This window comes from Belonocnema kinseyi, chromosome 5 (genome assembly GCF_010883055.1).
Source record: "Belonocnema kinseyi isolate 2016_QV_RU_SX_M_011 chromosome 5, B_treatae_v1, whole genome shotgun sequence".
Taxonomy (NCBI): Eukaryota; Metazoa; Arthropoda; class Insecta; order Hymenoptera; family Cynipidae; genus Belonocnema; species Belonocnema kinseyi.
Genome location: NC_046661.1, coordinates 137,808,550 through 137,825,426, shown reverse-complemented (window position 1 = coordinate 137,825,426; position 16,877 = coordinate 137,808,550). Strand labels below are relative to the sequence as shown.

General features: G+C 32.3%; 1 protein-coding gene across 1 annotated transcript in view; it reads right to left on the bottom strand.

Moving 5' to 3' along the window:
• Positions 1 to 16,877, bottom strand: part of LOC117172367 — a 504,467-nt gene that overhangs the window by 28,775 nt on the left and 458,815 nt on the right. Inside the window, exons 19-22 of the mRNA XM_033360222.1 lie at positions 14,578 to 14,994; positions 11,941 to 12,266; positions 6,332 to 6,562; positions 2,221 to 2,877 (exon numbers count right to left, since the gene is read on the bottom strand). Of these exons, the coding sequence (XP_033216113.1) occupies positions 2,221 to 2,877; positions 6,332 to 6,562; positions 11,941 to 12,266; positions 14,578 to 14,994 (1,631 nt within the window). The remainder of the gene's footprint in view (positions 1 to 2,220; positions 2,878 to 6,331; positions 6,563 to 11,940; positions 12,267 to 14,577; positions 14,995 to 16,877) is intronic.

The following is a 16,877-nucleotide window of genomic DNA, read 5'->3' as shown; positions in this document are numbered from 1 at the left end:
AAAAATGTAACTATTCCATTTTTTGTTGTTGAAGATTTACCTTTTTTCATTGGAAATTTTAATATTTAGTTGAAAATTCATGTATTTTGCTAAATATTTGTCTTTTTTATTTTAAATTTAATTACATTTCTGAAAATTCATGAATGTTATAAAAAATTCGCCTCTTTTGGTAGAAAATTAATCTTCTTAATTCAAAACTCATCTCTTTGGTTGAAAAATCTATTATTTTGTTGAATTTAAAAAAAAAATTAAATATTTTTACCGAAAATGTAAACTATTCTATTTTTGTTTAAAATTCATATATGTACGATTTAATATTTTGTTAAAAATTATTTTTTTCTGTAGTTGAAATTGATATTTTTTCCTTTAAAATTTTAATATTTAGTTGAAAATTTATGTATTTTGCTAAATATTTGTCTTTTTTGTTTAAAATTTAATTCTTTTTTTGGAAAATTCATAAATATAATTTAAAATTGGCCTCTTTTAGTAGAAAATTAATCTTCTTGGTTAAAAATTCATCTCTGGTTCAAAAATGTATTATTTTGTTGACTTTTTTTAATTAAATATTTTAATTGGAAATGTAACGATTCTATTCTTGTTGGAAAATTGATGAATTTTGTTTAAAATGTTCCTTTTTTGGTGGAAAATTAATCTTTTTGGTTGAAAATTCAGCTGTTTATTTAAAAATTAATGTCTGTTCTTGCCTCTTTAACTATTTTGTTAAAAATTATTTTTTTTCGTAGTTGAAAATTGATATTTTTTCATTAAAAATTTCAATATTTAGTTGAAAATTCATGTATTTTGCTAAATATTTGTCTTTTTGGTTTAAAATTTAATTCTTTTTTGGGAAATTCATAAATTTTATTTAAAATTCGTCTCTTTTGTTAAAAAAAATACTTTTCTTGGTTAAAAATCCATCGTTTTGGTTGAAAAATTGATTATTTTCTTGAATTAAAAAAAAAATTCTAACTTAAAATACAACTATTCTATTTTTGGTAGAAAATGAATGTATTCTGTTTAAAATGTTTCTTTTTTTGGTAGTAAATTCATCTTTTTGTTTGAAAATTCATTTGCTTATTTAAAAATTAATTTCTGCGATTGACTATTTAACTATTTGTACAAAATTCTTTTTTTTGTGGTTTAAAATTGAACTATTTTTTAAAATTTTAATATTTAGTTGAAAATTACTGTACTTTGCTCACTATTTGTGTGTTTTGTTAAAAATTTAATTATTTTTTGGAAAGTTCATGAATATAATTTAAAATTCGGCTCTTTTGGTAGAAAAATAATCTTCTTCATTAAAAATTCATCTCTTCGGTTGAAAATGTATTATTTTGTTGATTTTTTTTAAATTAAATATTTTAACTGTCAATGCAACTATTTTATTTTTGTTTGAAAATTCATGTATTCAATTAACAATGCTTCTATCTTGGTAAACAATTAATTTTTTTTTAATTCACTTTCTTATTTAAAAATTAATTTCCTCGATTTAAGATTGAACTATTTTGTTAAAAATTATTTGAAAAATTCAACTTTTTTTTAAGACCTCTTTTTAAATTAGATATTAAATTATACGTTGAAAATCGTTAAGTATTTTATTTAAAGTTTCTTTTTTGTTCGTAAAAAATAATGTTTTAAATATTTTATTGTAGTATTTTTGTTTAAAATTCGTTTCTTCTTAAATGGAAATTTATATTTTTAACTGACAATGTAGCTATTGAAAACTCATGTAATGTGCTAAAAAAATTCCACTATTTGGTTTAAACTTTTTTTCTGTTGAATTTTTTTTTTATTAAAAATTTATCTAATTTGCTGTAAATTCGACCTTCTTAGATGAAAAATAATCCGTTTAAATTTATAATGCTAAATTTGTTCCATTTTACTTGTGAAAAATGTGTTGAAGAAACGAGAAAAAATTTGCCTCGGAACGGATTTGAACCCGGAACACCACTATCCCCGAATATATCTTTCAACCAATCACGCCATCGAAACCACATCAGATCTTTGAGTTTCAAAATCAACTATTTGGTTATAAATGCACATATTTTCGTAAAAATGCAATCCTTTAATTAAAAATTATTTTTCTTAGTAAAAATTGTTCTCACGTAAGTTCTTCCAATTTTCCACCTCCTAAAAATTCTTACAAAATTCGTATATGCCTCCTAAATATAAAAATAACACCAAAAAAGTCGAAAATCATAAAATAAAAAGAAAAGCTACCATTTTGGAGATGGTGTCCTCCAAATCAAAAACAGGCTTGATACTCGAGACAGTGTAGTGTCTCCTCTTTTCCCTCGGAACTTGTCTTCTCCTCGGGCCATCCGGTTTTTTCTGAGCCATCTCCTTGATGATTTGTTTCGCCGCCTCGCTTTTAAATATCGGCGACAATTGCGGAGACTCTTGAATACTGTTAATGCTCGCAACAGAACCAAAAAGTCTCTCATGACATGTAAGAGTCGTCGGTGAAACGGGAGACATCGGAGAAGTCAAAGAAATCGGGGAAATAGGACCAGGACTCAAAATCCCGCCAAGACTTTCCGACTTGATCGACGACATCGAGCCGCCGAATGTCGATCCGTACTGTGGATAATATTGCACTTGCTGGTGCGGATTTTGCGGATTTGGGTTCCTTATCTGGTAATTTTGCGCTTGGTAAATTGGCGCTTGGTAATTTGGCGCTTGGTAATTTGGCGCTTGGTAATTTGGCGCTTGGTAAATTGGCGCTTGGTAATTTTGCGCATGGTAATTTTGCTGATTCGGACTGTAAGGTGGACTCGTTGAGTAATTTGGCGAGCTCATCGGAACGTAAGAACTGGATGAGGGACTTTCGGTGTGAGGCGAAAGTGTGCTGTCGGAACTTCCATCCTGGTTCTCAAACTACGGGATCGGTCAAATGAAATGAAACAAAAGAAAAAAGGCGAAAAGAAAATAATGAGAAGGTTAAAAAAAGGGATTTGAAAGAAATATCTTGGGAAGACGTTTTGATCCTTTTCTTAATTGTCTAGCGAGGAGGAAGTGGAGAGTTGGAGTGGAAAAGTCACATCTCCCAGTGGACAAAAAAGCATGAACATCCCAAGAATGTCCTTGCGACGTTCCTTGGACGTCTCATGTCAGTTCCATCAACATCTCTAAGACGTCTAATGTGCTAAAGATGCCTAAATACTGTCCTAAAGATACCCTAATACTGCCCTAAAGATACCCTAAAACAAACCTAAGGATACCTTCAAAATCTCCTGAGGATGCCCTAAATATGCCCTAAAACTGTCTTTAAGATACCACGAAAATGACATAAAGATTCCCAAAAACGGACCAAAAGATGTCTAAAACTGTCCTAAAATTTCCTGATGACTGTCCTTAAGGTACCCTCAAACTGTCCTAAAATTATCTTGAAACTGTCCTAAAGATGCCCTAAAATTGTCCTAAGACTGCCCTAAAGATGTCCTAAAATTTCCCTAAATATACCCTCAAATATCATAATCTACTCTAAGACTGTCCTCAATATGCCTTAAAATTGTCCTAAAATTTCCAAAAAAAGTCCTAAAGATGTCCAGAAAATGCCCCAAAGATGCCACAAAACTGTCGTAAAGATTCCATAAACTGCCTAAAAGATGGCCTAAAACTGACCTAAATAAGCCCTAAAACTGACCTAAAATGCGCTAAAGATTCCTTAAGACTGTTCTAAAATTTCCTTATAACTGTCCTAAAGATGTCCTAAAACTGTCCTCAAAATGTCCTGAAGTTGTAGTAAAGATACCCTAAAACTGTCCTAATAATTCTCTTAAAATATCATAAAAATGTTCTAAAACTGTCCAAAAATGTCCCAAAAACTGTCCTGAATATGTCCTAAGACTGCCCTATAAATTCCAAAGAAATGCCCTAAAACTGACCTGAAAATGCCCTAAAGATTCCTTAAAACTGTTCTAAAATTTCCTTATAACTGTTCTAAAGATACCCTAAAACTGTCCTAATAATTTCCTTTGAATATTATAAAAATGTTTTAAACTGTTCTAAAATTCACTAAAAACAGTCCTAAATATGTCCTGAAACTGCCCTAAAATTAAAAAAAATGTCTTTAAGATGTGCTACAACTACCTTAAAGATTCCACAAAAACGTCCGAAAGCTGCCACAAAACTGCCCTTAAAACTATCCTTAAATTTGTTTTAAAATTCCGTAAAACTGTCCTAAAGATGCTCCAAACCTTTCCTCAAAATGTCCTGAAGTTGTAGTAAAGGTGCTAAAACTGCCCTAAAATTTCAGCAATAATGTCCTAAAACTGACCTAAATATGCCCTAAAACTGCCTTAAAACGGACCTAAAAATGTCCTGAATATTCCTTAAAACTGTTCTAAAATTCCAATATAAATGTCCTAAAGATACCATAAAACTGTCCTAATAATTCCCTTTGAATATAATAAAAATGTTTTAAAAGTGTACTAAAATATCCTAAAAACTGTCCTAAATATGTCCAAAAATTTCCGAAAAAATCTCTTTACGATGTCTTAAAATTGCCCTAAAGATGCTACAAAAATGTCCTAAGGATGCCACAAAACCGCCCAAAAAATTACCTAAAACTGACCTATTCACCCTAAATATTCCTTAAAACTGTTAAAAAATTTCCTTATAACTACCCTAAATATGTCCTAAAATTTTCCAAAAACTGTCCTAAAGATGTCCAAAAACTGCCCTATAGATACCCTAACACTGAGCTAAAATTTTCTTAAAGGTTTCCAAAATATGTTTTAAAATTGTCCTAAAGATGTCCTAATCCTGTTTTAAAGTTGCCCCAAGATTTTCATAAAGATGTTTTAAAGCTTTTCTAAAGATACTCTAAAACTGTCCTAAAAATTCCTTACAACTTTCCTAAAGATGTTTCGAAACTGTCCTAAAGATATCCTAAGCCTGTCTTAAAGTTGCCCTAAAAACTTCCTAAAGATTTTTGAAAGCTGTCCTTAGGATGTTTTAAGAAAGTTCTAAAATTTCCTAAAAACTGCCCTGAAAATGTTCAAAAATTGCCCTAAAGATATCCTAAAACTGTAGTAAAGGTACGCTAAAAATGTCCTAAAGATGCCCTAAAACTGGCCTAAAATTTCCTTAAAACTGTTCTAAAGATGTCCTAAAGATGCCACAAACTGTCCTAAAATGCCCTAAAGATGTCCTAAATTTGCTCTAAATATACCCAAAAACTATCCTAAAGACACCACAAAACTGCCTTTAAGACGCCCTAAAACTGTCCTAAAATTTCCTAAAAACTATCCTTAAGGTGCCCTAAAAAAGTCCTAAAATTTTCCAAAAACTGTCCTAAAGATGTCCAAAAACTGCCCTATAGATACCCTAACACTGAGCTAAAATTTTCTTGAAGGTTTCCAAAATATGTTTTAAAATTGTCCTAAAGATGTCCTAATCCTGTTTTAAAGTTGCCCCAAGATTTTCATAAAGATGTTTTAAAGCTTTTCTAAAGATACTCTAAAACTGTCCTAAAAATTCCTTACAACTTTCCTAAAGATTTTTGAAAGCTGTCCTTAGGATGTTTTAAGAATGTTCTAAAATTTCCTAAAAACTGCCCTGAAAATGTTCAAAAATTGCCATAAAGACGCCCTAAAATTGCCCTAAAGATATCCTAAAACTGTAGTAAAGGTACGCTAAAAATGTCCTAAAGATGCCCTAAAACTGGCCTAAAATTTCCTTAAAACTGTCCTAAAGATGTCCTCAAGATGCCACGAACTGTCCTAAAATGCCCTAAAGATGTCCTAAACTTGCTCTAAATATACTCGAAACTATCCTAAAACTGATTTAAAGATACCTCAAAACACTCCTGAAGATGCCCTTAAAATGTCACTAATAATTTTTAAACCGTCGTAAAGGTGCTCTTAAGCTGTCCTAAATATTCCACAAAAAAGAAGTCTCAAAAATGATCTGAAATTTCCTTTACTATCCTAAAGATGCCCTAGAACTGTTCTAAAGGTGTCTTAAAACTGGCCTAAAATTTCTTTACAACTGTTCTAAAGATACCTGAAAACTATCCTAAAAAAATTCTAAAGACGCCCTAAGTACTTCTTAAAACTGGGCTAAAGATGGCCTTAAACTGACCTAAAAATGTCCTCAAACTGTCCTCAAACTGTCCTAAAAATATCTTAAAGGCATAGGACGTTAGGATATTCAAATGACCTGCTCCAAACGACGTCTTAGTGATGTCTCGAAGACATCTTGAATTTTTTGTCCACTGGGCTACGATTTGAGTCGTTTCGAAAAAAATTCCCACAATTTCTCCTCGCTCGAGAAGCATATCTCGTTGAAAATATTTTCCAAATTTGAGAAAAAATCTTCGACTTACCCTGACTCTGTGGCGACGAGCCATCATATTTTTGAGGGCGTTCATGCTGTCGCTCCTTGGAGGTGGAAGGACAGGGACTTGATGAACTGCCGGATGAGGACGTTGTCCACCAAATCCTCTCGGTAAGGACATGCTTCTCTGGAATTGGACTTCGTCAATTTCGGATAACTGAACTGTACTTTGAGCGTGGGATATTGGCGACTCTTCAATTACTCTCCCCAATTGCGCCTTCTGAAACCAAAATTCCTCTTCTTTAAGGCCATGTGATGAGTGGATCACGTGACCAGATCCCTACCTTACCGCTACTTTTTTTTATTTCCCAACTTATATTCAGCTGAAGATTTGGGATACGAAACAAGAAGCACTAAGAATGATGGGTCTGGTACTAAATTTGTATAATTATGAAAGATGTTTTTTGTTGTAAATAATTCTTTTGTGCTTTTTTTTAATAACTATTAAAGTTTAGGACCAGACCCACCTTTCTTGGTGCTTCTTATTTATTATCCAAAATTTTTAACCCGATGTGGCGCCTCGTGTGAAAATAAGTTGGGAAATAAGAAAGGTGGCGCTAAGGTAGGAATCTGATCACGTGACCCACTCGTCACATGGCCTTAACTCCTCTAGATTTTTGTAGCTCCTTCATCTTATTCTTCTCCAAGTACCTCCTCCCCTAGAATTTTTGGCAATTTTTTTTGCCATTCTGCTCTCTCTGTATTTTGTTTTCTTATCCTTCTCTTAATACATTAAATCTTTCACTTTATTTCACAGTCTTTATCTATTTATTCTTCTCCGTCCCCTCCCCAAAACTTTCTAGATATGTTGAAAATTCTTTCCTTTTTATCACTTTGTAAACCAGAATAATATTGATAGGCACAAATTTTATATAAATAATAAGTGAATAATAATTAGTAAATAATGAATAATAATAAATACCGGTATAATATTAATATTTTCGAAAATTTCTCAAAGATTTAAATAATTTTACAAATGTTACCAAATATTGAAAAATATTTCAAATATTTAGGAAAGATTTATGAAGATTTCAATGATTTCACAAATTTTTAAAATATTTCGGAAAGATTTTAAAGACTTTACGAAGGCTTGAATGATTTACAAAAGATTTCAATAATTTCACAAATATTCTCAAATATTTATAAAAATTTTTGGATATTTCACAAATTTCTGAAGACTTCAGAAAGATTTTACAAAGATTTCTCAAAAATTTCAAAGATTTCAAATATTTCGTAAAGATTTCGGATGGATTTAGAAGATTTCAGAGACTTTAATTATTTCATAACAATTTCCGATATATTTCTAACATTGCACAAAAAATTAAATCATTTCGGAACGATTTCATTAATTTCACAAATATTAACAAATATTTCGATTATTTCGCAAAGATTTCGTATAGATTTAAAATATTTTTCAAAGATGTCACAAAGATTTCAAATATTTCGCAAAGATTTTTAATATTTCGCAGATTTCTAAAGACTTCAGAAATATTTTACAAAGATTTCTCAACGATTTCAATTATTTCAAAGATTTTGTAAAGATTTCGGATAGCTTTAAAAGATTTTACAAGGGCTTCAATCATTTACAAGAGATTTCAATAATTTCACGAATATTAAAAAAATATTTGAAAATATTTTTAATATTTCGCAGATTTCTGAAGACTTCAGAAAGATCTTACAAAGTTTTCAATTATTTCGCAAAGATTTCGAATAGATTTGAAAGATTTTACAAAGATACCAATAAGTTTTCAAAGATATCACAAAGATTTCAAATATTCCGCAGATTTCTAAATACTTCAGAAAGATTTTACAAAGTTTTTTTCAAAGATTTCACAAAGATTTCAAAGATTTTAAAAGTTTTTCAAAGATTTCACAAAGATTTCAAAGATTCTTAAAATTTTTTCAAAGATTTCAAAGATTTTACAAAGTTTTTTCAAAGATTTCACAAAGATTTCAAAGATTTTAAAAGCTTTTTCAAAGATTCCACAAAGATTTCAAAGATTTTAAAAGTTTTTTCAAAGATTTCACAAAGATTCCAAAGATTTTACAAAGTTTTTTCAAAGATTTCACAAAGATTTCAAAGATTTAAAAACTGTTTTCAAAGATTTCACAAAGATTTCAAAGATTTTACAAAGTTTTTTCAAAGATTTCACAAAGATTTCACAAAGATTTCACAAAGATTTCACAAAGATTCCAAAGATTTTACAAAGTTTTTTCAAAGATTTCACGAAGTTTTTTCAAACTTTTCAAAGATTTCGGATAGATTTGTAAGATTTTACAAGATCTTCAATGATTTGCAAAAAATGCAATAATTTCACAAATATTAAACAAAAATTTAAAAAATATTTTTAACATGTCGCAGATTTCTAAATACTTCAGAAAGATTTTACAAAGATTTCTAAAAAATTTCACAAGGATTTAAAATATTTCGCAAAAGTTTCGGATAGATTTAAAAGATTTCACAAAGACTTTAATTATTTCATAAAAATTCCCGATATATTTCTAAGATTGCACAAAAATTAAATGATTTTGCAACGATTTCAATAATTTCACAATATTAACAAATATTATTAATATTTTGCAGATTTCGAAAGACTTCAGAAAAATTTTACGAAGATTTCTCAAAGATTTCAAAGATTTCAAAAAGATTTTTATATTTCAGATCGATTTAGAAGATTTCACAAAGACTAATTATTTCATAACAATTTCCGATATATTTCAAAGACTGCACAAAGATTTAAGTGATTTCGCACCGATTTTAAGAGCTTCACATATATACCAAATACTTAAAATATTATAAAACGATTTCAATGATTTTCCAAAGGTTTCGTAAAGATTAAAAATATTTCGCATAGATTTAGAGCTAGATTTAAAAGATATTTATGATTTTCCCAAGATTTCACAAAGATTTGAATCACTTTTACAAATATTACGAAATATTTTTAAAATATTTTTAATATTTCGCAAAGATTTTAAAAACCTTTCGGATAAATTAAAAATATATCATAAAGGAATGAATGATTTCGCAACAGTGTCAAACAGAATTACAAAATTCCAGAATCTGTGAAAAATATTTCAATGATTTCCCAAAAATTTCAAATATTTCAAAAAGATTTCAATGATTTTCTGAGGATTTCGCAAAGATTTTTAATAGTTTTAAAAGATTTCACAAAGACTTTTATGATTTCGCAAAGATTCTAACAATTGCAAAATTATACAACATACTTAAAAAATATTTTTAAAGAATTTCAATGATTTCCCAAAGCTTTCGTAAAAATTTGGTAAATTGAAGTGGTTTTTTCTTTGAGCTCTTTCATCAAAAAATATTTACGAAAGATAAAAAGGGAAAAACAAAAATGGCAAAGAGAAAAGGCGGAAAGGGAAAAAGGTGAAAAGGGAAATAAAAAAGGAAGAATTGGAAGAGAGAAAAATAAAAGGGGAAAATGGGAAAGAGAAAACGGGGTAAATGGAATGGGGAAAAGAACAACAGGGGAAGGCAACGTGGAAAGGAAGAACAAGGACAGTAAAGGGGGAAAGGAAAATGTAAAAGGGGAAACGGGACCGGTAAAGGGGCATGGGGAAAAAGAAAGAAGGACATGAGAAAGGGCAAGGTAGAGAAAGGTAAAGGAAAAGGGGGAAAGGGAAAAAGTTGAAATGAGAAAAGAAAAAAGGTAAAGGGGAAATGGGAAACAGAAAATGGTTAAAGGGAACGGGGAAAGGGAAAAAAAGAAAAAGAGGGAAGGCAAGAGGGGAAATGAGAAAGAATAAAAAGGGAAAGTGAAGGGAAAAAGAAAAATGTTAAAGGGGAAAGCGGAAAAAGAAAATGTGAAAGGGGCAAAGGAAAAAATGGTTAAGAGAAAAGGGGGAAAGGAGAAAAGGTGAAAAGTGAAAGGAAAAAGGGGAAATGGGAAAAGAGAATAATAAAAGGAGGAAATGGGAAAAAGATAAAGGGAACGGAGAAATTGGAAAGTATGAAAAGGGAAAGAAAATGGAGGGGGAAATATAAAAGGGACCGGTAAAGGGGCACGGGGAAAAGGAATGAAGAAAATAATAAAAAGGGAGGGGTAAAAAGTGGGAAATGCGAAAAGAGAGAAATAAAATGGGAAAGGGGAAAAGGAAGAAATGACAAATAGAAAAGGGGGTAACGGAAAAAGGGGGAATAAAAAGGGAAAATTGGATATGAGAAAAACAAAAGGGGAAAATGGGAAAGAGAAAAGAGGTAAAGGAAACGGGGAAGGCAAAGAGGAAAAATGGAAGGATGAAAAGGGAAAGGGGATTGGTAAAGGGGCATAAAGAAAAGCAAAGAAGAAACTAAGAAAGGGGAAGGGTAAAAAGGGGAAAGAAAAAGGGGCAACGGGAATAAAGAAAAATAAAAGGGGAAAAGGAGAAAATAGCAAAAAGAGAAGGAGTAAAAGGAAAAAGGCGAAAAGAAAAAGGGGAGAATATTTTTTAAAAAAAGGAAAAAGGGGAAACTTAAAAAGAGAAAAGGGGTGAAAGGAACGGGTAAAGTTGAAATGGGAAAGGATGAAAAGGGTAAGGAAGGGAAGAAAGGAAAATCTAAAAGAAGACCGTTAAAGGATCATGGAGAAAAGGAAAGAAGAAAATTCACTCCAATCCCAAAAGAAGTTTCACTTGGAAATTCACTGCTAATACTGTTAGAGCCTCATTTTAAGTTTGAAAACAAAGGATGGAGAGAAAGCGAGTGAGCGAGAGGGAGAGAAATTGCGAAGAGGAGGAGAGTTATGGAGGGAGAGAAATTGGAAGAGTTAGTCAGTGGGAGAAGCGAAGGAGAGATAGAGAAGCGAAAGCGGTCTAACAATAAGATTATAAGGAGGGAACTAAACGAAGTTGAAGTGCTAAAAAGAAAAGCTGCGAATGTAGAGGTAGAGAAAGTAAAAAGTATAGGAAAGACAGGAAGAAAACGATAGAAAATGCCACTAATGAAAGAAAAGAATAGGGAACATAAGAGAAAACAGATGGCAAAAAAAAGGGTATTGTATCGAAGTGCTAATGGAGTAGATAATTTGACATGGAAAGAAAGAAATACATAAAGAAAAATAGCGAAAGAGGATAGATAGGAGAAAAAAACTACTTGAGTCAAGTATTAAAAAAAAAACACAAATAGAAGGGTTTGAGAAGATTTGAGGGAAGAGTTAGTAAGACGTGATAGGACATGGGGATGGGTGAGAAAGGAACAGAAGAAAGGAAATTAAAAGATAGTGGCTAAAAAGAGGTTTGGAAAGAAAGGATAGGAAATGAATAAAAAAATGTTGGGCAATCGAAAATCGCAGTGATGACGGAGACATTGCTAGATGAAAGAGGTAGAAAAATCTAAAAATAAAAAATAAAAAGAGAATAAAAATGGGAGAAATGGTGATGGAAATGTGTAAAGATTTGATGGTACAGAAAAAAGATAGAAATAGGTTAAATGAAAAAGAGATAGAGGAAGCTGTGGGGAGGAGTAGAAGGAATGAAGGAAGAGTGAAGATAATAGAGTATGGGAGGGGAAGTGTGAGAGTCAATTAACACCCTAATACCCTAATTTTTCAGAATTAAATTTAGATTCAAGGATCCAGTCGGATTAAACAATTAATTTACCTCAAATTGCTGAGATCCTCCGAATTCATCTTCACCGAGTCTCTTGGCTCCTCCAGGAGCTACCAATCCATTCATGAGAGGAATCCCCAGTCCTGTTCTGTCGCCACGATCTCTCTGTCTCCTCTCAGATTCCCTCTTCACAATCCTCACTGTCTTGATCTCCTGTTTCTCTCTATTATGCATCAATCCCGAAAACTTATTATCCTCCTGTCCGTAATTTCCATTCATCAGCAAAGCTTCTTCATTTGGAGGTGGTGGAGGTGGAGGAGGAATGTATTCCGGAGGAATTGGTCCATTCGTCGAACTTTCGTAGTGCTTATTTTCATCTGCATTTTAGAAAAATGAAAAAAAATAGGGAGATTGTATTATTCAATATTAAAAAATAATCATCTGAAGAGGTCTTAAAACGTTTAAAATTTTGGACTGAAAACGTTTTTTATTTCGACCCTCCCCCCTCACTTAAAATAATCTAAAATGCACTAAAAAGACGAGAAATAAGAAGGTTTAGATTTAATAATTTTATATCAAAAGCAGAATTTTCAACTAAATAAATAAATTTTTTAACCAAATAGTTGAATTATCAACTTAAAAGTATTAATTTTCAACTAAAAATGTAATAGCTTAATTTTCAGTATAAAAAATTACTTTTCAATGAAAAAAAAACACAAATTATCAACAAAATAGTAAAATTTGCCAACAAAGACACGGATTTTGAACTGAAGTTATGAATATTTAAGTAATAGAATAAATATTTTAAAAAGTAGTTCAACTTTAAATTAAGTACATGAATTTTTAACCAAAAAGATGAATTTTAAGAATACGAATTTGCAGCTAGTTACATGAATTTCTAACTAAAAAATATAAATTTTCAATTAAAAAAGATCAATTTTCTAGAAAGAAATAGTAGAATTTATTAATAAAATAATATATTTCTTACCAGAAACAATATAGTTAAAAAATAATTTTTAGCTAAAAAAACACGAATTTTCAACAAAATTGCATGTTTATCAAAAAAAAAAAAATTAAAAATTCTGCAAAAAGTGATTAATTCTCGAACGAAAAAGACATTTAATTTTCAACCAAGAAATATTTGTCAGTCCAAAAGAAAATTATGCAAATTTTTGAATTTTCCACACGAAAATATTAATTTTGAACGAAAAAGATAATTTTAAATTAAATTGTTGAATTTTTTAACTAAATATTTCAATTTTCAATCTAAAAAAGACAAACTTCTTAAGAAAAAATTTAATTTTAAACCAAACAGTTTAATTTTCTACCAAAATAGCTCAATTTTTAACACAAAAAATTGAAAGTTTAATCCGAAGATATGAATTTTTAAAAAAATAAAATAATTTTCAACCAAATAATTGAGTTGTCAACCCAAAAAGACCGAATAAACCAAACAGTTGAATTCTTAATCCTCAAATATGAACTTTTAAGAAAAAAATGTAATTACAAAAAATTAATTTTTAACCCAAAAGATCAATTTTTCAAGAAAATAAGTGGATTTTGATAGGTGGAATTGTCAAAATTGAACAGAATTAATAAAATTTGCAACAAAACAATTTTTTATCTAAATTTTCAAATTATCAATTTTCAAGGAAAAAGTTGAATTTTCACAAAATTGTTAAATTCTTAACCAAAAAAGACAAACTTAACAAAGCAGTTGAATTTTGTAGCGATGAAATATGAATTGTTAACAAAAAAGTTAATTTTCTAATAAATAGTTGTATTTTAAACTCAAGAAGACGAATTTGCAATAAAAAAGTTGAATTTTGATTAAAACATGATGATCTTTTAACAAAATTGTTGAGTTTTTAGGTCAAAAGAACCAATTTTTCTACAAAACACTTGTCATTTTCTACCCAAAAGTAAAAAATTTTCACTAGAAAAGTTCACTTACAAACAAACAGTTAATTTTTCTACCAAAATAGTTAAAATAAATTGAAGTTCTTTTCTATTATTTTTGAAATATGAGCTTGAAAGTTGGAAATTTTACATTTTCCTTGGTAAAAAATCATAACATCAAAATAAAATATAAATTTCTATATTTACACCTGACGTAACTTTTTGCTCCCTCGAGAGTGAAAAGTACTCTTTTCTCCCTACGTACTACAAAGTACAAGTATAGCCATAATCAATATGAACTTAATATAAAAAAAAGGTTTATTGCCAATAAGGGATTTTTGCAAGTATTGCAAGTTTAGAGCTTAAGGTGTACCTTGTAGGGGGGGGGGAGGGGTCGCGTACTAAGAGATTAAGAAAAAAGCAGTTGGGGGGGGTGCAGGTAAAGGGGAGGGGGGGCTCTTGAGATGTGTCCTGGACCGAAGCCCGAGGAGAACTGCCTTCCCTAGTCTCGCGCACCGTAGTTTTGTGGTCTTCGCTTCGGCGCAGCGCACCACTACAAATCGTGACACAAGCGAGTAGGGTGGGAGGTCGCTGGGAGGTGGCTTCACGCGATTGGTTCGCTTTCGCCACGAAAAGTCTAAAACCTTCGCTCAAACAGCGACACCGCGCTTGCGTTGTCGGTTGTCAAGTCGACGGAAGAAAGAATCATGGCAGTTTGACGGTTATAAATATAATTTAAAACCATAAAGATAATTTAGCGGACATCATGCTATCTGAAAATGAACTAACCTTGTCTCCTGAGATCAGTATTGACGTACAAGGGAACATTATTCTGAATGGGACTGCCCTTTCCCTGAATTTGATCCTTGAGCAATTGCTGTTTAAGTTGATGTTGTTGAATTTGTTCTCGAAGTTGGGGTGTCAAAGCTGAAATGTGATTCTGAGGCGAATGTTGCTGCTGATGTTGCTGCTGCTGGATTTGTTGAGGTTGTCGAGGTGGTGAATAACGATAGGCATCCTTGTACGGCATTGTTGAGTCTTTGTACTGAGGGGATTGAGAATGATGGCTGCTGTGAGGAGATGAGGAAAGAGCTGGACTTGAAGGCGAATAATCGAGTCCATGGTCCCGAGTTATTCCTGAGTCCAAATCTGTTTCGAGCCAGGAACTCCCTGTGCGTTTCTTCGAGTGATGCACCTGAGGCGTTGCTGGAAATTTCCATTTTTTTATTTTAATAATACTAGCATCATCAATCGCACACCATCAATTGAGCGGGCAGATTATTTGTCCAAGTAACTTGGCCCGTAGCAACGCGTTATTCCCTCTCTCTCGTTTTGGAGATGAAAAATACATTTGTAATTTAAAATCACCAAACTAATTGTCTTTAAGTATTTAAGTCAATGATAAAACGTTCAAAAACTATTTAAATATTTATGTATATTTATCTGAGATGTGGTGATGTGACTTGGGCCGAAGGACGGAGCCATTCTTTATCTGGGGGAACCTAGTTTAATGGTCTTCGTTTCGGTGGAGGCGCATCACTCGTGAGGCAAGCGAGTGGGGAGTGCCGATGGGAGGGGGCTTTGCGCGATTGGCTCGCTCTCGCCACGAAAGGTATAAAATCAAACTTGCACCCTCGGTAATTGTAGGCAAGAGAAACAGAAGGATTTGGATCAGTTTTTCGATAGAGAATTGATTTCGAAACGTTCTCCTCATTGTGTCGCTCTTTAATAGGCGATTTTGGATCGATCGATTGATGCTCATGATGGATTGATAGATTCTGGTCTATCAGACGCATCACATTGATTGATCAAAACCTTTCGCTCTGTGACAATGTCACAGAGCTCAAATCCAGTTTCCTGCCCGGCAGGAACTAGCTCCAAGATGGAAATAGATGACAACTGGTCACTTAAAACGTTCAAAAATAAGAAGCGAAAACTCGCCAAAGCGTCCGTTAACGGCTCGGACAGCATCAGCAGTGGCAAATCCTCGGCCACCTTAATCAGAGAAAGCAGTAGGATGTCCCGAACGTCAGTCATAAGCGCGGCACCATCTAACCCCAAAGCAGTCATTGACGCGCAAAAAACAAATAATAAAAAAACAATCACAAGACCAAAAAAAATACCCCCAATAAATATTATTGTAGACGAGGTTAATCACCCCTATACCGTCCCGCATAAAGTTTTAAAAGATTCATGTCAATTTAAGCCAGTAGTTTACAATCTTGGCTCAGATGTTTATTCCGTTCGCGTGTCATTTATCGAAGACTATCGCAAAACTATTTCCAATCTAGAGCAGCACGGCTTCCAATAATATTTATATAAAAGCATTAACTCTCCACCTATCAAACTGGTTATCAGGAATATCCCCATTGAGTACCCAGAATATTTAGTACACTCCGAACTCCAAGAGGAAGGGTTCACTATTACGTCAGTTGCTCGCATGAGAAATCGACAAACCAAGAAAGCCTTACCAATGCTTCTGGTAACGGTTCCAAACACGCCCAAAGCGAAAGAGCTAATTAAACTGCAATCCATTGCCCACATTAAAATTAAAGTCGAGCTATACGTCAAACCCAAGGAAACCGCAAAGTGCGTCAAGTGTCAAAGATTCCACCATGTCTCTGACATGTGCCACGCCACTCCACGATGTGTGAAGTGCGAGGGTGTGCATCAAAGTTCTGCGTGCAGAAAAACACGTGAAACACCGGCCACTTGCGCTAACTGTGCTGGGGACCACCCCGCTAATTATAGAGGTTGTTCTGCTTTTAAACAAGCATCCAAAAAACCCGCTATTAAAAAACCAAAAACACACAATTTGCCCAAGGAAATTGTTCCCAATAAACTAAGTAAAGAGATCACACTAAAAAAAAATTCTACAAACGAACGCAGCCCGCTAGACAGTGCCCCGCCACTACAAAGCTTACCACTTTACAGCACAGTCGCCGCCGCAACATCACAGGCATGCGCATTAAAGCCTCAAACTATGTAGACAGACAGAACACATAAAATTGCTAATACTCGAGCTAAGGCACCAATTGCTAAGAAAATTCATGCCCCTCAGAATAAAACTATTCCTGAACCCACACACA